Below are 23,350 nucleotides of genomic sequence, written 5' to 3'. Positions count from 1 at the left end.
AACAAGCCCCAAGGAAGTCATCTGCTTTTTCATTTCTTTTTTTTTTTTTAATTTGTGGCAAAGCTTGTTTATTAGGCTTGGGGGGCAGAGGAAATAGGGAGAGGGGATGGGAATGGCAGTGATACTATTTTAAAACAAAATTATTTGACTTTAATTTTGGTTTGTTGGGGAAAAGATATACAGAATATGCTGTTGAGTAAAACACTGCTACTGACCAACTTTACTAGATTCTGGATTAATGTCCCACACTGGAACTTCCCTAAATAACAACTATTTGAAAACATCTGAAATAAGAAATTGTAGAATGCTTTTTCATTTCTAAAAGGCTTCTCATAAGTGATAGCAAACAAACCTGGCCTCAAATTCAAGGTGATTAATTAATTGCTAGATCAATTTCAGCTCCTAGAACAGTAATAATGTTCTTGAATAGTCCTCTGTGACCTGAAAAAATGAGCAACACCCAACCCTAACTAAGCACCTACTCTAGTCCAGGAGAGTGACTTCGGGTTCTTAATGGAAACAGGATTGATTTTCATATGTTAGCACAACTTTAGAACTGGAAGGAACCTTAAGAGAGTGTCTCATGTAATCCTTTCATTTGTAAAATTCGTGTTGGGGTGGGGGCAGGGGAGAGAGAAGGAGAGACAAAGAGGAAGGAGAGGGAGAGAGAGGGTGAAATTGAGAGAAAGGGGGGGAGGGGAGGAAAGAGAGAGTGCATGTCTGAATGAGTGAGCATGTGTGTGTATGCCCTGAAAAAAAGTGTGTCTCAGTGTGAGTGTGTGTGTATGTGTGCATGTGCTTATGTGCCGACCTCAGTCTTCCTCATTTTCTCTTCTTCCTCCCCTTTTCCAGGTGATGCTCTGTAACCCCATATGTGGTGTTGCATATGCTCTGACTGTTTGGAGATTTTTTCGAGATCGAACAGAAGAGGAGGAAATCTCATTAATCCACTTTTTTGGAGAAGAATACCTAGAATATAAAAAGAAGGTGCCCACAGGCCTACCTTTTATTAAAGGAGTAAAGGTAGAACTCTAACCCGAGGCAGGGCATGAAGGGGGACGGTGTCTCTGGACAAGGTGACTCCAGCTCTGGGTGGCATGAGGAAAGGAGCCACATGTGCTTCTCTCTTAGGAAGCCAAGGATTCTAGTAGTCATTTTGTACTTGACTAGTTATGCTGTGGAGAAGCACTAAGGGCTGGATAGTCAGAAGGCCTTGAAATGGATCCAAGAAGATACAGAGATCCATCCTCATCCCTGGCCGTGGCAAGAAGGACTTGTAGCTAAAAGCAGACAGACCAGGAGGAAGTGACTTCATCTTCTCTGGTGGTGTTCCTCAGAAAGGAACATAGTGAGTGACAAGCTGCTTGTGTCTCCTCTGCCCACCAGAGAGGAGCTGACTGTGGAGACACCATAGAGAAGAATCTGCAACACCGATGGATGAACTGCTTCCCAATAGTGATACTATCAAAAGGCAAAAAGGTGTGCGTGTTGCTGTGGGTGTGGGTGTGTTGGGGGGGATATAAGTGCTTCTTATGTGCAGTAGAAACTCGATTGTAAAACTTGATTTAACAGGCAAGCCCAGACCTCATTGCTCTGACCTCTTCGTTTCTCTCCTTTCCAAGTGCATGAGCATCGGTACCATGTTGGAAATATTTGCTTATAAGATGCTTTGGCTCTCCCCATTTCTGTAACTTTTTTAGTAGCAATGTTATTCTCTCATTTGATATTTTTTAAATCTTCACATTTATGTTTGGCAGCAAATAGATGTGGGAACTTAACATTTTGAAATGATTATAGATTGTATTAAGGTGAGTGAAAACTCTCTGAAATTGCAAATTTTCCCTACAGTGCTAAATATACTGTAACAATCTACTTCCCCAAATCCAATTTGACTGTCCATGACCTTTGTGGGAAGATATATTTCCTGCATTTTATTCCTTCCCAAAAGGTGAAGTTTGTGGGAAGTGAGATACTGCCCAATGTTGGGACCTCTTTCTGTTGCTGTCAGAAAGGGGGAGCAGGGAACAGCAGGTTGTCGTTGCAGATCTTTTGAGAAACCCTGCGGGTCATTACTCACCCCTTTAATTGTCTGCCTACCTGTTGGCTGTGCTTCCTGCATTTCATCCAAAATTTACAATCTAAAACTGTTAACCTCCACTTCTTGGTTCTTCTCTTTTTCAAATTCCAGTGTACTTTATGATTTTGGGCATTTGATGATAACGTTCCTACAAATTTGAGTTCGCTCATGAAAATCAATTTTATAATCCCAACTGGGATCCTTTTTGTTGTTTCCCAAATGCAGGGAAAATGATGGATTTTACATGTCAGATGTATAAGCTTTAAGAGATAAAATGCCTATTGGATTCTGGAATTGATACAGAGTTTAGTCTGGGTGTGAGATCCTTCCAAGTGACACTAGCTAGCTATGAATGTGAAGGCATCTGGGGCCAGTGGGTAGAGCACATATCTACCACTGATTCACCACGAGGCCTTGCGTAAAGTCACGTAACCCTTCTGTGCCTAAATCTCCCCACATGCTAAGTGGGGATAATGACACCTACCTCACAGGGGTGTTGTGAGGATTCATAAGAAAGAATGTCTCTTACACATTTTTAACTCAGATGAATGAGAGTGATGTTGTATAAGAGAAAACTACGATCTGTGCAAAATTGAGAAAATGAGTGTGTGTACCCATTATACACACAGACCTAAAATGTACGTTCAAAGCATCTTAGGTCTTACCAACTTAGAAATGTTACTTTTTTCCAGGTTTCATGGCTTAATTTATTTTCTGTTCCTGTATACCAAAGAGGCTTTACAAGTTCTTTGCTTACTGTTAGGAAAACTTGCTGTTAGGACTGCATGGATAATTGCTGGACTTTCAGTCTTTGCTCTAGTTACAAGCTTGAAATAAGTTTAAGAAAAAATTGCTTGCTGAATTTGTGGGCCTTAGGGTTCTTTGCAGCAGCCCTTTAGCCCTTGATGGTAAAATGATGTGCACTTAGTGGCTCCAGTTAAGTTAATTCCCACCTTGTTCTTCTCCAAACTATGCTAAGCAGAGCAGAGTCTGCTCTTAGACCTGTGTGCTCTATGAGAGACCATCATCCTCCAGGCGCTTGAAGAAGGATTTTTCTTTGCTTGGACCCAGCAAGGACCAAATCCAGAATTCCATTTCTTTTTTTTTTTTTTTTAAAGGCCACACGTTTTGTCCTTTCAACAGCTTTTCCTGTGGCATGTGCTCTTGGGGGGCAGTTTCATTACTACACCCATGCTTCATGGACCAGAAGGCAACAGGTATCAGTGTAATTATTTACTCATCCTCTTAGATCCCCAAGTGCATTATCTTCATTTGACCGAGCCCCAATCTCAGGCTACCCTGGACCTCCAGGTCTTAAGGTTGCACTGTGACATTTGGCTGCTATTCAGCTGCCCTGGATACTGTGTTTTATTTTCTGGTTTGTAGAAAGATCTGGTGGCATTCCTGTGGGAGTAGGCGAGAAATCCAATCTACCTTAACCAGGGCAGATATTGGCAATGACTTGTGGGGAGAACACAAAAATATTTGAGGGCAGGATTAGAGTACGAATGACTGCCATCTGATACCATGAGCTTCGGTTTCATTTACAATATATAAACTTAGCAATAACTGTACATTACAAAAAATTAGATGGATAAGTTCATTGCTTATCGCATTCACTTTAAGGTTGACATCACTAATTCCTTCTAAATAATGAAGTGGCAGGAGATGCTTTTTCTATTTCAAAGTTTTTAAATGGATATAAATATATATACATAAATACATAACTCTTATCCAGGAAAAGGGTCCTGTGAAATACTTGGGCCCAGAGCTGTGTAAAATGGAGCAGCGTTTCTTCAGCTGGCCTGGCAGCCACTCACAGGACTCCTCAATGCATCAGATTGGGTTGGGTTTACAGGGAATGAGTAGTACTAGGAGCCAGATCTATTTTTACAAGGTCAGTAAATGATGACATGGACCTGACTGTTCCTTAGTACAAATGCTGCTGATGCCTAAAAAGTAGTCAGTTTTATTAGTCCTGTCTTTCCTGCCATTTACATAATATTCTTCCCAATTCAGTTAGATTTCTGAATGAGAGGGGGAAGTATATATAGAAATATATTCCCAAATCTATAGGTTATTAATACAAATATCTTTGTTTAAGGCTTGATGAAGCTTAGTCCCAACTCACCATAGGTAATCACCTCCCAATAATGAGTCCAGTAAACCACCCTTCCCTCCTTGGCACTTTTTACTTACTGCCTGGGGTAGTTTCTGAACTCCTGTGTGGCTTTTGTACTAAGTTAAGGATGCTCAAAAAATCTGAGGGCAGGTGTGTCGTTCTGCTTCCCAGTTCCTAGAGGCTTGACTACACGGGATGGGATAGGGACCCACCTGGAGAGGTCCTGTGTGCCTCACTCTCAGAAGCCTGCCCCAAACCCAGGATGTATTCGATTAATGGAGTAATTATTCTACTCTTCTTTTTACATGAAGAAAATGTTTATTTAAATATTTTTAAATGACTTTTCTTTCACAGATATTGATTATTCTTTCCAATTCTTAAATAAAACTATTCTTGATTTCAATATGAAGAATGTGTGGGGTTTAAAACACATTTCTCTTAAACTGCCTTGGATCATTTAATTTGAAGAAACCGTTGATATGAAGTCAGTTCAGTTGAAAAAGGATTATCTGAGCATCTACTATGACCAGGCGTGGTTCAAAAATGAAATATTCCCCATTTCCAGGGGGCATATGTGAGAGAGACCTGTGCATGCCCTGTACAGAGTTGGTGGGTAGTGGGAGAAGCAGTGACAACTGGGGGAATCAGGAAAGGCCTCATGTACGTGGCAGCTGAACCGAGAGTCCAAGAGACAGGTGAGGAGTGAGAACTTTCCAGGTATGGAGCCAACCTGTGCAAAGCCCAAAGGTGGGGGCTGGGAAACCCTGTTCATCAGGAATGGGGCAAATTCGAAAAAAACAAATGATGAACAAGGCAGAAGGGCTTTAAGTGGAAAGCTCAGGAGTTCTGAGACAAAAGGGAGTGGAGAGCTTCTGGAGCAGGGGAATGGTATGGTCACACCAGTGCTTCTGGAATATGGGCCTGACAGCTGAGTGGAAGATGATTCGGAAAGGGCTAAAGACTGGAAGGCAGGAGACCAGTTAAGAGACTGCAGCAGGGATCCAGTGAGAGGTGAGGAGGGTTAGGTAATTGCTCAGGTGCAAGATGGAATTGTATCAGTAGTACCTGAGGAAAAGGCCAGGGGAGGTACAATCAAACTGCCGGCATACAATCATGAAATCTGCTTGGCCAAGTCTTGATCTTGTCCTGCCTGCTTTGATATTTCATATCACACTGGACTTGGAGTCAGAAAGCCTGCAAGGCTTAGGGCCGCTTCTTCATACTAGCCATGAGACCTAAGTTAAAGTCTCTCAGGTGGAGGACTGAGAACTAGGTCCTGTCCTGATGTGTGTGGACAAATCACAACCACTATTGAACCTTTCTAAAATGAGTATTCTCAATATTTCATTTGCCTGCCTTATAGTCTTTAATGCAATCAAAAATAAATTCATCCATCTCTGTAACCATAGTTACCAAGAGGAGGGGATGTTTGAAACAAGCTACTTGTTACTTAGCAATCAGGAAACCTAACTTCATGGTGGACCAATGTGAGATAGGGTCTTCTTGTGTGTGTGTGTATGTTACAGATTAATTGGGGATCGTGCAGATTAGTTTCTTTTGGAATATAAGAAAGCTTTCATCCAAGTGGTTTATTGATAAGAAGCTGCATCTACTGAACTATACTTTAATGTAAAAAGTGAACAAATGATAACCATACTTGGGGGAGAAATTAAACACAGAACTTTGGGGAGATAGCCTTGATAGTTCTTTCTGCCAAACACACTTCAGACAAGACTTGTCTATAGGCACATCTGTTGAAAGAGAATCTGGAGAGAGTTGTGCTCTCCCCTTTTGCTGATCCCTTATATTAATTAAAGAACAGAAACTTTCCAAATGACATTGCCCTGATAGGAAAGTTTTGGTCAAAAAGAAGCCAGAATCATCCATCTCAAAGGAGAGGTGTTGGCAAAACCTTATCCCCAACTGGGAAGAGCCTAGTAGGCTGAACAGATGGTGGAAGGCTCTAGTTAAGGTAAGGGATTATTATTGACACATTGAGGACAGATTTTTCACTTTGGTTTGAAATTTAATTGAATGGAGGAGAGTTTCTAAATCTCATTTCCCATAATGGTAGTGTTTTGGCCTGTGGTGCACTTGTGAACAGGTAAAGGGGGAAAAAAGCGCAAAGTTAGCTCAAGCGAGGATTAAATCTTCATTTGAAAACCCTGATACCTAAGTCCACAATTTATTTTTGGCAAAATTATCCATTATATTTGGTAAGTGTGATGAAAGGAAACTTTAAATCTACTTTTAAAAAACCTGATAAGACAAATCTCTCACTAAGCTATGGGTTCTTTATACTGGTGGTACCTATCCCATATTTCTCTTTGGATCTGTTAACAGCCATTATTTTTCAGTTCTTCTCAGAGTCTGTTCAGAATTTGGTTGTCCCCTTTGTTGAACCCCAGCATCTTCTCTCTTCTCTTCAGAACTACTAGTTGGTTCATTTCTACAGAAGCAAATTCATATGAAGTATTAAATGTAATTTTGTCACACTATCCCTTCTCCTCACATACACCTCATTTCATTGTATCACAAGATTCCTGGGGATCAGCAGTTGGAGAATGAAACCTGACATGTATTTTGCAAATGGGGTCTTATCAAAGGCATCTCGTCTGCACATTATTTCATCCCATCCTTCCAAAGCAATTATTTTGGCAAATTTTGGTACAGTAAGCTTTGATTAAGTTCCTCTTCATATTTAAGGGAAGTTGAACTATTTTATTCAAATCAATAAACACAAACGACCCACTAGGCAGTGGGAACAGGATGTAAAGTTTGAATAAGACAGCCCTGACCCTCATGGGATTCCTATTAGTAGGAGATATACATACACTAATATTTTGAGAGGCAAAGAGAGCTGGACCTAGCTGTGTGACTTTGAGCAAATCTCTTAACCTCTCAGTGCCTTGAATAATCTGTAAAACAAGAAGGTTTGGATCTGATGGCTTCTAAGCTCTGTTCCAATCATATGATCCAGCATACTATAACCATAGACATTGAGGAGTGGGGAGCATCAAGGAAGGCACACTGGAGGACGTGGCTTTTGTCTAAAGCCTTAAAGGATCGATAGGAATTGAGACTGCATGAAATCAATTTCATACATTTGTCATTCAGTTGTGTCCATTTGTGACCCCATTTTTCTTGGGAAGGTAATGGTTTGCCATTTCTTTTAGCTCATTTTACAGATGAGAAACCAAGGCAAACAGGGTTAAGTGACTTGCCCAAAAGTCACACAACTAGTGTCTAAAGCCAGATTTGAACTCAGAAAGATGAATATTCTTGACTTCGGTTCCAGCACTCTATCCACTGAGCCACCTAGCTGCACCCCATTTCATAAGTGCCAAGAGCCAAAATGTCAGACTTACTTGTGCCTCTCTCTTCTACCCAGGTAGTTTTGCTGTTAAGAATTTTCCAAGTTTTAATTCTGTTAACCAAACAACATTTTCCAACTACTGTGCAGGCAACACAACAACAAAACCCAACCACCTTCCTTTTCTCATTGACCTTTTTCTCTAGGAAAGACCTTTCATCTACCTGGTTTGATTCTCACTGATCACCACCATGTCTTCATATATTTTTTGCAAATTCTCCAACTGCTCATCAATAGGTTCTTGGAATCTGTCAGAAAGAGAGTCTCTTAACTATAACCTTTGGAACCAAAGGCAGCAAGCTCACTTTTTACATTACACTAACAAGTGTAAACAAATACATAGCTAGCTGTGAATTCCCTCCTTGCCCAGGTCTCCAGGATTATACTGAGGAGCCAGCTACATTTCCAAGGATGTCAGACTTTTCATATTGCCCCTCCCTCTGGGGGGGCTAGTGATGGTCTCACATTTTATACTTTCTTAAGTCTAGAGGTGTTGACCTTGGTTTCTGTGGAAGATCTCACCTGATACAGATGGGGCATGGCAGTTTTCTTATAGCATTTTAGAAGCCACCCCACCCATCTTGCACCTTACATAACATCCTTCTCAAAAGCCTGTGCCAATCTAAACCGGCAGCTCCAGCATCTACACTTGTTCAATGGGGAGTGTGGAGTCATCTCTTCTTACCTGGGCTCTAGCCTTTCCATCACCTTAGCAATGGAGCGGACATAAGGGGTGATCTGCTTGGTAATATTGATCAAATAGCTGTTCTCCTGTCTCAGCTGGAACAAATCATGGAGCTGGGCTGCCCAGAAGAAAGAAGTTCAGTTTGAGGCAAGGAGACCAATTAAACTTTCATACAAGCTACCATTAACACATTTGCAAAGAGCTTTACAAAAGGTCTCCTTAGAACAGATGCTAATATTAGTGTCTTTCACACATGAAAAAAAGAGGCAGATGTTAAGTGGCTTGCCTAGGATCACACAGCTAGTTAGTGAAGCTAGTCAGGTTAGGTTTGAACTCAAGTCTTCCTGACTCCAGGACCAATGCTCTAGCCCCATTCCTAGCTGCCTCTAAGTTCTTAATGTGAATTTGAAATATCCCTCTCCTTTGCCTAATTTAGTACCTTTCTCACTTATTATCTACTTCATCTCTGGAGAGGAGGGGAAGGGTAATGGGGCAATTAATGAGGATATTTAGTTTACTGCAGACTCAGATGAAGTACTATCTAATCGCAATTTTCTGGGATATTTTATTTCATATTTTAAAAAATGTTTTACTGGTGCTTAAGAGAAATCAGTGTCACTTTCTAATGACTCTTTTCCTCCTAACCCGCTTACAGTTAAACAAGATAAATCAGCCCCTTGAGCATATCTGGAAGGGGATGTTCGTTCTGCTTTTGTATTCCACCCTTTCTCTGATGGGAGGTAGGAGGCATCCTTCCTACTCAGACCTCTGAAATAATAGTTGGGCATTGCCACCAAAAACATCCTCTTCAATATGACTGACTACAGCATTTCTCCTCCTAGTTATGTTTCCTGTGTGCGTGTGTGTGTGTGTGTGTGTGTGTGTGTGTGTATCCTCCTTCATACAGGAAATTTGTTAGGGTGAGTCAGGGCAGTTTATTCACTTGGCAGCTCTATTGTTTGGTACCTTCGTAAATTTCTTGCTCATTTGCCACTCTCTGATAGGTTTCCTCCCATGTCTGAAAGAAAAAATGAGAGAGTTAGATTGGCCTGCCCATCAGAGCACAGTGCTGTAGCAACAGCTAGAATTTATACAGTGCTTTCAGCTTTGCAAAGCTCTTTGCAAATGTCTCACAATAGCCCTGGGAAGCAAGTTCTATTATATTTTACAGAGGTGGATGCTGAGACAGGAAAAGAACAAGTGACTTGCCCAGGGTCACACAGCTACTACCTGGGGCCATATTTGAACTCAGATATTCTATCTACTGAGCCACCTGGCTGGTGAACTGTCCAAAGGGGAGCATGTCTGAGTGTAGTGGTCACTGAGTTGCCCTGTGCTTCCTTTTAGCATCTCCAGCTAGAGAGGATATCTACTTTAACTGGGTGGTAAAGACACTGACTTCCCACACACATGCAAATGAAATAATCGATCACTTCCTTTCTGGTTCCAGCCTCCTCCTTTGTGTATATTCTGATGGAGGACAGAAGAGACCTTAGAGACATTTCCCCTGGAGGCCTCTTACCTCTTCAAAGACAGGCCTCATCATTTCTACTGAGGAGTACTTGGAGGCGATATGTCCATCCACCTGTAGGGATTTGTGCAGGATGTCACTCATAATTTCTGCCTTGATGAGGGAATGGTGCTTGGTGAGGTCTCGATGTAATTCTTGCACTTAATCCTTCAGGTTCTGGATCTCAGACTGCAGGGTCTGTGTTCATAGAAGCCCAGGTTTGAGGGTGGGGTGGGAAGGGAATAAACATTTATATAGTGCCTACTATGTGCCAGGCTGTGCTAAGCACTTTACAAATATTATGTGGACAACCCTGCAAGGTAGATGGGGATTTTAATTCAGGCTTTCCTGACTCCAGGTCCTGTGTTCTATCCCATGTTCCATCTAGCTGCCTGGGTAACTATACTTAGTCTGAGTTGTGTCTAGCACTCAGGCAGATGTGAACATGCTCTAAGAAAGGGCTCCAGGACCTTGGAGTAACTAATTTTTCCCTTTGTCTGCTTCAGTGGGCACCAGGGTTTTTGCTCATTCTAATGATGCTGTAGTCAGGTACCCCCAATGGCAGAGAATACCAGCATTTGGTGAATGAAAGGATTGGATCTGGATTTCAGAGTTTTTGTTGTTCAGTCATTTCAGTCATGTCCAACTCTTAGTGACCCCATTTAGGGTTTTGTTGGCAAAGTTACTGGAATGGTTTGCCATTTCCTTCTCTAGCTCATTTTACAGAAGAGGAAACTGAGGCAAACAAAGTTATGCACTCAGGGCTCAGGGTCACACAGCTAATAAGTGTCTGAGGTCATGTTTGAACTCAGGAAGCTGAGTCTTCCTGACTCCAGGTCCAGTACTCTATCTACTTTGCTACCTGAGTGTCCCATCATGAGAGTAGTCTGGAATTGGATGAACATTTCCATGAACACTCTCAGGATAAACTGCAAAGGTTTTTATCTTTTCAGGAACCCTCGTGTGCAGAATTTGATCCCAGTCATGCCCTGAAGACAGAGGCCTCTTCTACTGGACAAGATGGGAAGCCAGGTTGCTCAGATGACTCCTCAGCCTTCTTGCTTCCAGGCCCTCACCCTGTATGTCTCCTCGTAGTGACGGCAATGCTCCGTTAAGGGAGTATCACTTCCCTCAGCCAGTAGCACCTTAGTGCTGATGGATCGGTGCAGTGTGGGCTTGTGGATAGGTGACCCAGACATCTTTCCACCTGGGGATGGACAGCCAGAACTAAGGAGGGCCTTGGTAGTTGAACACCCGGAAAGTCTGTGGAGAGAAGGTAGTGGAAGGATGGATGTATTTGGGAAGAGGACTGGAGATGAATTAACTACATCTCCCCCCTCCACCACCCCCCCAACACCAGCTGCTGAGTTCATTATAAAGCCTGAAGCCTTATCAGCAAGACTTGAGAGGTTTATCAGTGCAAGCCATTTTTAAGGACACATTTGCACATTGTCCCTAGCTCAGTCCTGCCCAGTAAATCAGTACTGCTTCACTAAACTGGACCAGGGAGTGTGAGTGCTCATTTGAGGCCTGTTGCTTTTCTCAAGTGTCCTCTCAAGTCCTACTTTATTCCTTTTATATCCAGCTATCATTTTGCAGGAGAAAAGTGTTCTGTCTAAATGTATGGTGCATACAGGGCACACACCCTTGTTGAAATGGAGTGTTATACTGGAGAGACTGGTCCTTCCTCAACTCAGGTAAATAGAATGCAGGGAGTGGAGCTCCTCATCGACCCTTAAGGTTGACAACACCCTAAGCTGGAGGCCTTGCTCCTCTTTCTGGGGACTGAGTCAAGGATATTGGGGGGAACCCAAGAATCAGCTATCAGTCATCCATCCACCAGCCTCTTCCTCAGCTTCCTTCCTCTTACCTGAGCCTGCTTAACCCCTTGAGCCAACCCTAAATTCCTCCAAATCATTGGGAGGCCTGCCTCCCAAGCCTTTTAGGGTTCCCATGATTCTCAAGGAGTTTTCATTCTTCCTGACTTGAAAATGCAAACCAGTGGGAGGCAAGGGAGAAGATCCTACTGCCAGTGTCTTTTGCAAATATCCATCTGCCTTTTCCTCTGCTCCCCACACCCTCTCAATTCTATAGCTTCGGTCCCAGAGCCACCTCCAGCAGACTTTCTAAGCGGGTTCTGCCATACCAATCTCAGTGCGGATGATGCTCCCTCCACTTCGGCACCTCACCCTACAGTAAATCTCAAAGCTTCACGTCGCTGGCCCCTGCTAGGAACCCTTTGTTCTTCCTCCCTCTTCTCCCCACCTCCCCCGGACACAGTATCAAAGAAGTCTATATATAGCCAGGTAGAGGAGTACTAAAAATAGTGCCGGGAGGGACCCGGAGAGCTAGCTGCCCCAGGGCTCGCCATCCATCTAGCCTCTTTCCTTTCTGGACTTCGACCTCTGCTCCTCCCTTCTGGAGAAGGAAGTGCACCCAGGTCAGGGGACGCATGGCCCCTCCCGTGGAGGGCAGTGTCCCCTTTCCACATTTGGGCGTTTTCAGGAAGCGCAGGCTTGGACCCATCCCGAGCCACCGTGTCCACCTCTTGTCTGTGACAAGACCCTCGCTCCCTAACCCAGGGCTCCAGTGCTCTGAGACAACCTGGGATGAGGGCTGAAGGCTGTGGGGACGGGGAAAGGGACACGACTTGCCCACACTGCTCACATGGTGGCTGCAGCCCCAGTGGTCGGCGCCCTGAGCGCACCCAGCAGCAGCAGCGGCTCCAGACAGCGGGCGAACTCAGCGCGGTGGTCGCTGGTGATCTGTGGGGCCATCGCAGGGCAGGGGCATTAGGAGCGGAGCTTTGGAGCCTGGGAACCCCTGGCTCAGCGCCACCCCCTCCCCGCCCCCCAGGCCCCTGGCTCTCACATCCAGCCTTTTCCTCCCCACCCTCAGGCTCCCTGATCTGCACCTTACTGCTCTGCGCTGGCTGCAGGCGGTGGGGCCGGGTGACGATGCCCTGTAGCCGTTCCATCAGTTCCTGCGGCAGCCGGGGTGTGTGTGGAGGGCATTTTCAGGGCCCTGGGACCTCACAGCCTCGGGGGAGCCTCTATTCCGATCCACCCTCTCCCCCACCCCCCAGGTCATTTCCTAGCTAGTCAGAAGCCAGCTGGCCTCTTGGGGTCTGGGAAGGCAGAGTGAGTACAAAGGAAGGTGGGAGACGCCCAGGTCAGTTTATGCCATTTTCCTCCAGGTAGTGATCACTCAGCCCTGCCCCACACCCAGCCCAGCTCTTAGAGAGCCTGACTGCAGAGAATGATTTGGAAAGGTCCGGTCTGGCCAACCTCCCAAATTCTTAGAGTAGCCTTGCCCTGAGGTGCTAGGGGTAGCATACAGTGCTGAGGCAGACAGGGCTGGATTAAAGACTTGTCTGTCACCTAAGGGAATTTGTCCCAAATCCCTTGCTGCTCACCCTCTTTTCCCTTCCCCAAGGGAGCACAATGCTCCCATACCGTCCTCCACCTTACCCTACCAGATGAGTCTCCCCTCTCTTCTCAGCCATCAATCCCTAAATCCTCATCCCCTCAGAGGAGCTGTTCTTAGGAAAGAAATCTAGTTATTTAATCAAAACCATTCACTATAACTGGAATGTCTGTGAGCTCGGAAGGCTGCCATTTTTAAAAAATGATCCTGGAGAGAAGGGACTGTCTACCTTTCCCCAGCACCTGGATCCTAGTAGGTACTTAGATTTTTCTTGAATTCAGTGGAAAAGAAGTGGTCAACCCAAATGATTGTGCACTTGGTGAAAAGTGTGGGGAGATGTTTTGAGTAGTGCCCCCTCCTTGCTCCCACTTCCAACCCCAGAAAAGCCCTGGACAGAACTCAGCAGGGCATTTCAGAAAGCGTGCCAAGCCTTGACCTAGAGGTGAATATCATCTGATTCCATGGGGTGACTCACATATCCCAAGTCCAGGAATTCTGCCTTGTTGGCTGAGCTGAGGAAAGCTGAACAGGTGACCAGGTGGACCTATGGGGACAAGGGTATGACCACAATTCATCATCCAAAGTGGGAGTCTGAATGGAAAAGATGATTCCCAAGGAATGATGCTGAACTCCTTGAGAGAGGGGATTCTCTATGCAGATAAGCTCGCAGGCCCAAACAACCAAAAAAATTGCATGTCGTTTTTATTTGTATATGAGTCATTTCCCCTCTTGCCAGCTAAGCTCCAGTGGGGCAGGGGCCTAGTCTCATTTAAACTCTGTACCTTCCCCAGTTTAGGTCAGAACTCTGAACATGAGACCTCAGTTTTCTCAACTGTAAAATAGGAATAACAATTACACCTACCTTGCAGGGTTGGGAGGATCCAATGAGGTAATGCTTGTAAAATGCTTACCACGGTACCTGGTACATAGCTGGTGCTATATAAAAGTTCGTTCCCTTCCCTTTCCTTATTTCATAAACATTTGTTGAATGTTGAGGGAAGTTCAGGTGGCATGTAAATTCTGGGTGCAGTAAAGGGGAAGGGGAGTGATTGCCCAGATATCCCGAGACAACCCCCCAGCCACCTTCTAGTTCCTTGGCTGTGCTCCCTTCTGGTCACCAGGAAGTGGATTCTGACTCTTTACCTGCAGTGTGGGCAGCAGGGACACCAGGTGGGAGAGCTGATCCTTGAAGGCCTTGTCTTTCTCTTCATATTGACTGAGGAAGCAGGAGAGATAGGTCAATTAGCTCTGGATTCAGGGATCAGCATGAGGAAGGGGGAAAAAAAGGGAATAAGCATTTATACAACACTTACTGTATGCTGTGCTGAAGCACTTTATAAATATCTCACTTGATCCTCACAAGAACCTGCCAGGCAGGTGCTGTTATGATCCTCATTTTACAGTTGAGGAAACTGAGGCAGCCATAGGTTAAGTGATTGCCCAAGGTCACACAGCTAGTAAGTGAATTTGAACTCTGTCTTCCTAACTCATGGTCCAACACTCTACTCACTGCACCATCTAGATGCCTTCACTTAAGCTGAATTCACTTAAGAACTCTGAGGATTCACTCTCTGGGCCTCTAAACCCCTCACAGTGTAAAAGGAGAAGGTTCATGATTTAAGATCTAGGCTAATCCTATGGGTCTGTGATATGGGAGTGATAACTGGCAGTGTCACACATTGGTGCATTTTAGAAAATGGTCCTTTCCCTTTTGGTGAAGATGCCCCATCTCAAGAGCTTTCTTGAAGACAGTGACAAAACACCATGGGTGCTCCGTCAAGGAGACCTGCTCTTCTTCATTGCACCTGGGGAGGGCACTAGGGAAGTGGAAGCAGTGGTCTTGGGATGAAAGACCTGGGTTTGAGTCCCAGCTCTGGTGTGTGACCCTAGGCAAGTCACTTAAGTTTTTCTGAGCCTCAGTTTCCTTACTTGTAAAACAAGGACAAGAACGCTCCCATTACTTACCTCACAGGGTTGTATGAGGCAAGTGCTTTTTCAACATTTAAATGAATCAGTGTGAATTGTTCTTGTTCTTGGCCCTACCAACCTCCGCACTGCCTTCAGTAATAATGCTTTCCTCTCTGTCAGCTTCTCCTACAAGAGACCGATAACACAGCAATCTGAATTTGCGTGGGAGTAGAGGGTTGAGATGGGAGTAGAGAAGCTTGCCTTTGGAGGACCAGAGCCTGCAGCTCAAAAGGAGCAGACTGAGTTGTCTTTGAGAGGACAGAGTTCCCCAGCATTGAAGGTCATCAAGCAGGCATTGTAGAAGGAGCCTGGACTGGGTTGGGCCAAATGTCCATTTGAGATTCTTTCCAACTCAGAGAATTCTAGGCTCTTATGGCTCCCACCATCATACTCCAGTGGGTCCTCAGAAAGAGCCACAATTGAGGTTGTCTGGCCCTTAGATGTGGGAGGGGACTTACCTGCATGCTGCTGAAAAGGGTATGGATGGCACTCTCCTCCTCAGCTGCACTGCGCTTCACCTCCTCTACCATGGTCTGCAGCAGAGTGATTGCCTCCCGAGTAGAAGTCTGCAAAGCCTTCACAGCCTTAAGAGGAGGGAAGCTGTCTAGCAGGCTGAACAGGCCTGGGGTGACTGATCCTTGTTCATCCCACTTCCTCCCAACCCCCAGAAGCCGGTGTCAACTACTCACCATGACAGTTTGGTCCAGCTTTTCACAGCCCTGCATGTAGGCTGTCTCTATATCAATGCAGTGAGCCCGGCTTTCCCTGCAAAGATGGCTTGCCTCAGGGAACCCCCAGACCTCCCTTCATAGGGCCTACACATCTCTCCATTGTTCTCCTGATATCCTGGTTCCCAGGATTTGGGCTCTATTGAAGGACTGAAATGATGTTTGGTGTGGCTATCAGACTGGATTCTCCTTCCCCTTCAACCCATCCCAGGGATGGGCTCAACCCTAGCCAAATAACCCCAGAGTCCAGCCCAGAATGCCAAGTGCAAAGATCAGCCAAAACCACAGGCTGATCAATTCAAGGTCCTCCAGTAGAATGGAAAATCCTCAAAGATGGAGACTGTTTAGTGTTTTGTGAACCTGTTCGCCTTCTTTGCTACTTGTAACCTTAGGAACTGTCATGAGCACTTAAGTGACTTGCTCAGGGTCACACAGCAAATAAGTATCTGAAGATGGATTTGAACTCAGGTCCTCTTGACTCCAGAGCTGGTGCAATACATAACTTCTTAATAAATAAGTGGTTATTGAATTGAAATCCATAATAGAGTGGAATCCATTTGTCCTTTCCAGCCTTACTTTTCTTTATTTTCCTTCAACAATTTACTCTCCAGTTAAACTGGACTAGACTTTCTCACCGCCTCTCTTTAAGGACCCCACATTATCCTGCCTCTACCACGCTGTTTTCTCTGCATGAAATTTCTCATCATTCAAGTCTTTGCCTGGTGACTTCTATTCTTTAAGGCCCAACTGAAACTCTATCGCCTCCCAGAAGTTTTTCCTGGTCTCTGCAATGTAGTAGCAGTCATGATCTCCCACTGTTGTACCTCACGTTGTCCTTAAGAAATGTTGCTTATCACCTGTATGGTATAAACTAGTAGATTGTCAAGTCCATGAGAACAGGGACAAGGTATCTCCCCTAGAGTTCAGCATGGTGTTTTACAAACAGAAGATGCTCAACGTTAGTTTAAGGATGGGAGAGGGAAGGAAGGGAGAGAATGAAGAGAGAAAGGAAAGAAAGAAGGAAGGGAAAGATGAGGGGAAGGAGGCAAGGAAAGGAAAGAAGAAAATGAGGGATGAAGGGAGAAAGGGATGGAAGCAGGGAGAGGGGGAATGAGGGAGGGAAAGGAAGCAAGAAAAGGAGAGAACAGGGGAGGAAGCAAGGAAGGAAGGATCCACATACCCTTGCATGTCCTGGAAGCATCGAATGCACAGCATGGACTTCTTGTCAGTGGAGAACATGATGTAAGGCTCACCATGCAAAGCTACAATAGGGACACAAGTTAATTGGCTGGGGCAGGGGGGAGGGCACAGAGCAGGGGGGTGCAGAGGATGGCAGCAGTAACAAGGCTATTCAAATAGTTCTTTACTTCATTTAGGGATGAGGACTGGACACTCACAACACTTCTTGTGGGTATCTTTGGTACGTTTGCCTAGGACCACAACATCGTGGCGGGAGAACATCTTGGCTTTGTGAGTCTCCTCCCGGCAGTGAGCACAGAGTGGCTGACCACAGGTGTTGCAGAAATAGGTGGTCTCTGCATCCTAGGGAGGAGGGGGAAGAGAAAAGAGTGTGGGATGGATGGATTGAACCTTCGCCAGGTTGGCTTGGCCAATGGTGCCAATCCAAGGTAAGAGGAGGACTTCACCCAGGAAAATGGATCGTAATTTAGGGCCTATGTCTGCATTTATCAAGGCTAGGGAGGAAAGAGCTGGGACCCGAATCCTGGAAACTGTCCAGAGGGATAGTTGTGGAAATCATTCATTCATTCATTCCTTTAACAAACAGTAATTAGCTGTCCCTTCCATATCTTGACTCTCCCCATTGAGGTTTTGATATATTGTTGGTTGGCATAAGAAATGGGACTTTTGGGAGAGTTTTATGGAAGTCACAGATGACATGCTAGGGCCAGAAGATGACACAGAGCCTATGACCAAATCCATAATCCAAATTTTACGATAAGATAATGTAAACACCCCATGAAAGAAAAAGAAAAAAAATTAGATTTCTTCTTTGGTATAAAAAAAGGGCCAAAAAGTTTTACATGGATTTTCCAGATCACGAAGATGCCTCACTCTTACCCCCTAACCCAACAGCCTTCCAAATTTGGAAGGGATAACTGTATAGACTTTTAGAGGCCTTGGTATCACAATGTTTTCAAATGGTAAAGAATTTAGCTCAGGTAGCTAGGTGGCAAAGTGGATAGGGTGCCAGCCATGGAGTCAGCCACCCGAGTCCAAATTTGACCTCAGATACTTGCTGTGTGACCCTGGGCAAGTCACTTAACCCTGTTTGCCTCAGTTTCCTCATCTGTGAAATGAACTGGAGAAGGAGATGGCAAACCACTCCAATGTCTTTGCCAAGAAAACCCCAAGTGGAGTCATAGAGAGGCAGACTAGACTGAATTCAGTCATGTCTCCCCACTTCACCATTTGCATTTACTCAGTGTCTATTTTGTACTTATCTGCGGTGTGTGTGTGTGTGTGTGTGTGTGTGTGTGTGTGTGTGTGTGTGTGAAGACTGTAAAATTCTTGAGAAAAGGGATTAGAACGAGGGGATAATATTAAGTGACCTGGAGGTCATGTGGGATAAGGGAAAATGCAGATTTGTGTCCAAATGCTGTCTCTAATGCTTCCTACATGGGTGACCTTGAGCAAGACACTCACTTTCCTCATCATAAAGGAAGGGAGCTGGGCTAGATGATCTCCAAAGTCCCTTCAGATCTCTATCTATGATCTTAGGACAGGAACTAGATTTTTGTTTTATATCTCATCCATATCATTTATATCTCTCATTCTCCCTTCTCGCTTCACTGCTTTGAGACTTCTCTGATTGGCCTCAGGAAGCTCATTATTGGCATAAGTTCATTATCCTGTAAGATCCCAGCAGCTTTGGTAGCCCACCCATCACTATCTTCTGTCTCTCAGACTGGATGGTAGGACCAGGCCTCTGTTTAAGGAAAACTCCCATCAGACATCTCATTTCTCACCTGGTCTCACCACCTCAACACTTCTTTGAATGACTTCTAGGCAAGCCCCTGCATCAGGCACTTCCCTCACTTCCCACTCCTCTTCTGTTTCTGCTTCCTTTTGTATGTTGTCTTCCCCCATTCGCTGAAAATCCTTGAGGGCAGAGACCCTCTTTCTTTGTTCTTATTTGTATCCCTAGCATTTGGCATAGTGCCTGGTCCATAGTTGTTGTTCAGTTCTGATTGTGACCCCGTTTGAGGTTTTCTTAGCAAAGATACTGGAGTGGTTTGCCATTTCCTTCTCCTGCTCATTTTACAGATGAGGAAACTGAGGCAAACACAGTCAAATGACTTGACCAGGATCACACAGCTAGTAAGTATCTGAGACTGGATTTGAACTCATGAAGGTGAGTCTGACTCCAAGCCTGGTGCTCTGTGCACTACGGCTCCATCACATGCTCCTGGGCCATAGTAGGTGTTTTGTAAATGTTTACTAACTATTAACTATTGGCAGATATTGGGAAATCTCCAATGAGGAAACTCCCTATACCAATGCAGGTCATCATCTTCTTTGCAACTTACAAATCACCTGAAGCACTGTCCAAAATGAAGTTATGTATTCTATAAAAAGTTAAACTTTTATAGAAAATAAGGATATTTGATTAAATAACCTCTGAGATTCTTTTCAGCTCTAGCTCTACAAGCCTCAATTATCCTAGAGCAGGGACTGTAGCCAGCATGTGTCAGAGATGGGGCTGACACCCAGGCCACAACATCCACATTGTTTCTCCTACCATGTAGCAGCCTTCATAGCTGTTTAATGAATGGATGACTGAATGAGATTGCTGCATGGTACAGCAGAAAGAGTGCCCGGTTTGGAGTCAAGCTACCGTTTTTTAAATCTTACCTCTTTCATTTAAGACTCTAGGCAAGTCCCTTAACCTCTAAGGGCATCTACCTACTAAACTATGGTCTGAGTTCAGTTCTTGACTCTGACACTAGTTTTGTGACTCTGGGTAGTTTCCCCATCTATAAAATAGGAGGGGGGAATACTTGTGTTCTCCACCTCACAGAATTGTTGAGAAGAAGATACTTTGCAAACTTTAAAATATTAGAAAAAAGTGAGCAGGTACACTGAGTGTCCCAAAAGCAGTGAATGGGTTAGGACCTGGCTGCAGAGCTTTAGCCTCTGGCTGTATAACACAGGATAAGCCACTCCCAATGCTCCAAGGGAACTCTCTACTACTGTGAGCTGTCTGGAAGGTGCCTGCCTGCATTGGGAGAGGGTCTTTCCTCACCGATGAGTTCCCTGTACTGTTGAAGTCACACATCTAATCCCTGCCTCTCCCATTTGTTGTTTTGGTTGGGTGATTCGGGCACAGAGACAAAAGCTAACCAGTCCCTGTCCTAGGATAACAAGCTTATATAGCTAGAGCTGAAAGGGATCTCAGGCTATTTAGTCAAACCCTCTCATTTTACAGAAGAGGAAACTGAGGCCCAGGGAGTTTCCCTTTTTCTAGAGCAGATGCCAATCTGCATTTACAGATTAACTGGGAGCTCCCTTACACCAATAATGATTACAAATGAAGATAATTATCACCGTTATCCAAAATTCCAAGATATCTTGTACTAAAAAAGGGAAAAAATCCCTTATTCTGGGGGTGGGGGGCAGAAGATAACTTGCTGGCCCCTGAAGAAGGGTTAGAGTGTCTTAGACCTCCAAGGAGACTGAAGGATTTAGAGGTGGATAGGATCTTCCTAGAGTTCCATTTTACAGATGAGAAAACTGAGGTCTGCTGTGGAGGTAAAATAATGTGCTTAAACTCACAGACTAGTAAGTAGTAAAGATGAAACTTGAACTCAGGTCTTCTGATTCTAAGCCTAATCTCCTACCCCGCCCCCCCCATTACTGATATTATTTCCATAGCCCTTCAAAGGCTCTCTAAGCACTTTCATCACAACATTCTGGGAGGTAGGGTTGAAAGTATTATTTTCTCCACCATACAAATAAAGACAGAGAAGTCATGTGACTTGCCCAGGGTCACATCAACCATCAAGTAAGCATCAAGGCTTGGTTCCCACCCCACAGTTCATTCCATCAAGGCACTTGGTCATCCCATTCTGATCTGAGTCCCAAGGAAAGTGTGGTTGGTCATGGGGAAAGGACCTGGGGAGGAGGGGTGGGACTCCAGTGACTGAGCTCTACTGTGTGAAGGATAGGAGGGTGAGGACTGGTAGCATGGTTTGGTGGAAAGAATTGGGGATTTGGAAGCAAGAGCCTGGGTTCAAATTCCACTCTTCTCATTCCTTCTTACTAATTGAATGACATAAGACAAGTGGCTCGATATTGGCTTCCGTTTTCTCATCTGTAAAATGAAGGGACTAAATAATCTCTAAAGTCTGTTCCAGCCCTGAATTAATGATCCTATTTCCCTTAATGATCCTATTTCCCAGTGTTGTGGATAGCTTCAGATTAGGTTCAGATTAGGTATGTGTAAAGTGCTTTGTAAAACTTAAAGAGCTATATAAAGCTACAAGTATAGCATTGTATATTAGTGTTACACGGTGAGCTCCTTGAGAGCAGGCATTGTCTTTTACCTTAATAATTATTCTTATCCTGCAACTAGGTGGTGCAGTGAATAAAGCAGGAGTCAGGAGGACCTGAGTTCAAATCTCACCTCAGATACTTGACAAATCTCACCTCAGACACTCACTAGCTGTGTGACCTTGGGCAAGTCACTTAAACCTAATTGCCTCATCCTGAGTCATCTCCAGTCATCCTGATGAATGTCTGGTCACTGGATTCAGATGGCTCCGGAGGAGAAGTGAGGCTGGTGACCTGCACAGCCCTCCCTCACTCAAAACAAAGTCAAGTGCAAGTCATGTCATCATTTCTCTAATGGCATGGTCTTCTTTGGCAACGAAGAACGAACATACATTCTTATCGCCAGTTCTTTGCACAGTGCCTTGCTCATGGCACATGGGTGTTTAATGTTTATTGATTGAATTATGAAAGATAAGGCATTTTGTCTTTAGTCTAAGCGAGATCTGCACTCCAAGTCCTAGTTTCTCCTTGGATGTCCCCCTCCTCCCACCTTTCTCTCCTTGCCTGGCTCGGGCATTCCAGGTCGCAGTTGGCACAGCGCACAGTCTCTTCGCAGTCAGAGGAACCATCCACCAGGAACTGCAGGAGCCGGTCCACAGGCGGCAGCCCACTGGCTCCCTTCACCACTGACGGCTGGCTGCAGGCATGGGAGAGGCTGGAGGCAAACCCTGGCCGGACGCCCCCTCCCTGGCTTCAGCTCCCACTTCCCTCCTGTCACACTTATTCACCAGGACCTAAAAATAGTTGAGAGGCGCCCGGGAAAATGGTCCGTCACCTGCCTCTTGTTTTCGCTATAAATAGCTTCCGTTCCAGTCCCCACTTTTTTTATCGCATTCCCATCCGTCTGGCAGAATGTGTTCTCATGTGTGACTTCTGGAATTCGCGATCTCAAAGCGTAAAAAAGCCTTCCTTTATCTCCCTGCCCTTTTTACACAAGCCCCCTCTCTTCCCTTGCACAACCACTTAAACCTGGTCAAGGTGATTTCAATATTCACCCAACCCAAGTGCTCACGGAAAATTTGAGTTGTTTAGAAGCAAGACTTTAGAAGGCAGAAAATCAGAGTGTAGAGTGGGTCTTAAAGTCGAGAAATCGGATTTCGGTGATGACTTAGCAGAAACATAGATGTTTCAGGAGCACACAATCATGGCAGGGTGTTAAAGTGCATAGCTACCCTAGCTGGAACCCTCCGGCGGGGCTCACATTCCTGGGCAGGCTGGTTAGTTTTTGCGTTCCTTCTTCTCCCCATCCCCGCCTCTGCAACCATAGCACTGGAGGCCGGGTACAAAAGGAAGGGGTAGACAGAGATGCAGCTAAGTGAAGACCCCGCACACACAAGCCTCCCAGAGCAGAAATGCCTTCCCTTCTCGGGCACCTTCCCTCCCCCCAGTTTTGGGAGCTTCGATCTCCATTGGGATATCCTCGGGGGCAGGGTCAATTTTGGGAAAGAACTGGAGATTGCCAGGTACACACTGGCTATACACCCTGGCAGCTGCAGCCAAGGACCAGGGCTGCCCCCCAACTCACTCCCCACTCCTGTGCGCTTGCCATCGAATTCCCTCCCTGCAAACCTGTCCCTAGCTAAGGAGCACTGGTCTCAAATTCATTTTTTTCTCTGGGATTCCTAATAACGCAAAGACTCGAGTTGCGTCTGACTTTGACCCAGGCCACCGTCCCACCCAAGGACACACTCCTCACCCACAAAGCGGGCAGAGTAAACGGCCATCAACGGCTCGGCCCCGCAGGCAGCTGGCACAGAAGTTGTGGTAACAATCCAGCAGGCATGGGTGCTCATATTGCCCATGGCACAGGAAGCAGACGAGAGGGTGGCCGTTTGAGGCGTCCAGGGCAGCGAGGCCCTCCAGAGGTGAGAAGATTTCACCCGACATCTG

The 23,350-nt window shown here is 45.2% G+C and overlaps 2 protein-coding genes across 2 annotated transcripts in view; one reads left to right on the top strand and one right to left on the bottom strand.

The window, feature by feature from the left end:
* The window catches only part of ICMT (isoprenylcysteine carboxyl methyltransferase), an 11,925-nt gene extending 7,323 nt beyond the window's left edge, over positions 1–4,602 (top strand). The window contains exon 5 of the mRNA XM_072608698.1: positions 853–4,602. Coding sequence (XP_072464799.1) covers positions 853–1,035 — 183 coding nt within the window. The 3' untranslated portion in view covers positions 1,036–4,602. The remainder of the gene's footprint in view (positions 1–852) is intronic.
* RNF207 (ring finger protein 207) lies at positions 3,172–23,350 on the bottom strand. Its single transcript, XM_072608699.1, is given in 17 exon segments — positions 3,172–6,648; positions 7,737–7,820; positions 8,258–8,375; positions 9,224–9,275; positions 9,780–9,965; positions 10,844–11,030; positions 12,435–12,532; positions 12,682–12,750; positions 13,669–13,737; positions 14,337–14,409; positions 15,241–15,287; positions 15,620–15,745; positions 15,851–15,926; positions 17,070–17,151; positions 17,287–17,431; positions 21,965–22,097; positions 23,157–23,350. Coding segments are annotated over 17 exon segments (1,839 nt in total). The 5' UTR covers positions 23,348–23,350; the 3' UTR covers positions 3,172–6,545.

This window comes from Notamacropus eugenii, chromosome 5, assembly GCF_028372415.1.
Source record: "Notamacropus eugenii isolate mMacEug1 chromosome 5, mMacEug1.pri_v2, whole genome shotgun sequence".
Classification (NCBI taxonomy): domain Eukaryota; kingdom Metazoa; phylum Chordata; class Mammalia; order Diprotodontia; family Macropodidae; genus Notamacropus; species Notamacropus eugenii.
This window is presented reverse-complemented; position numbering and strand designations above follow the sequence as displayed.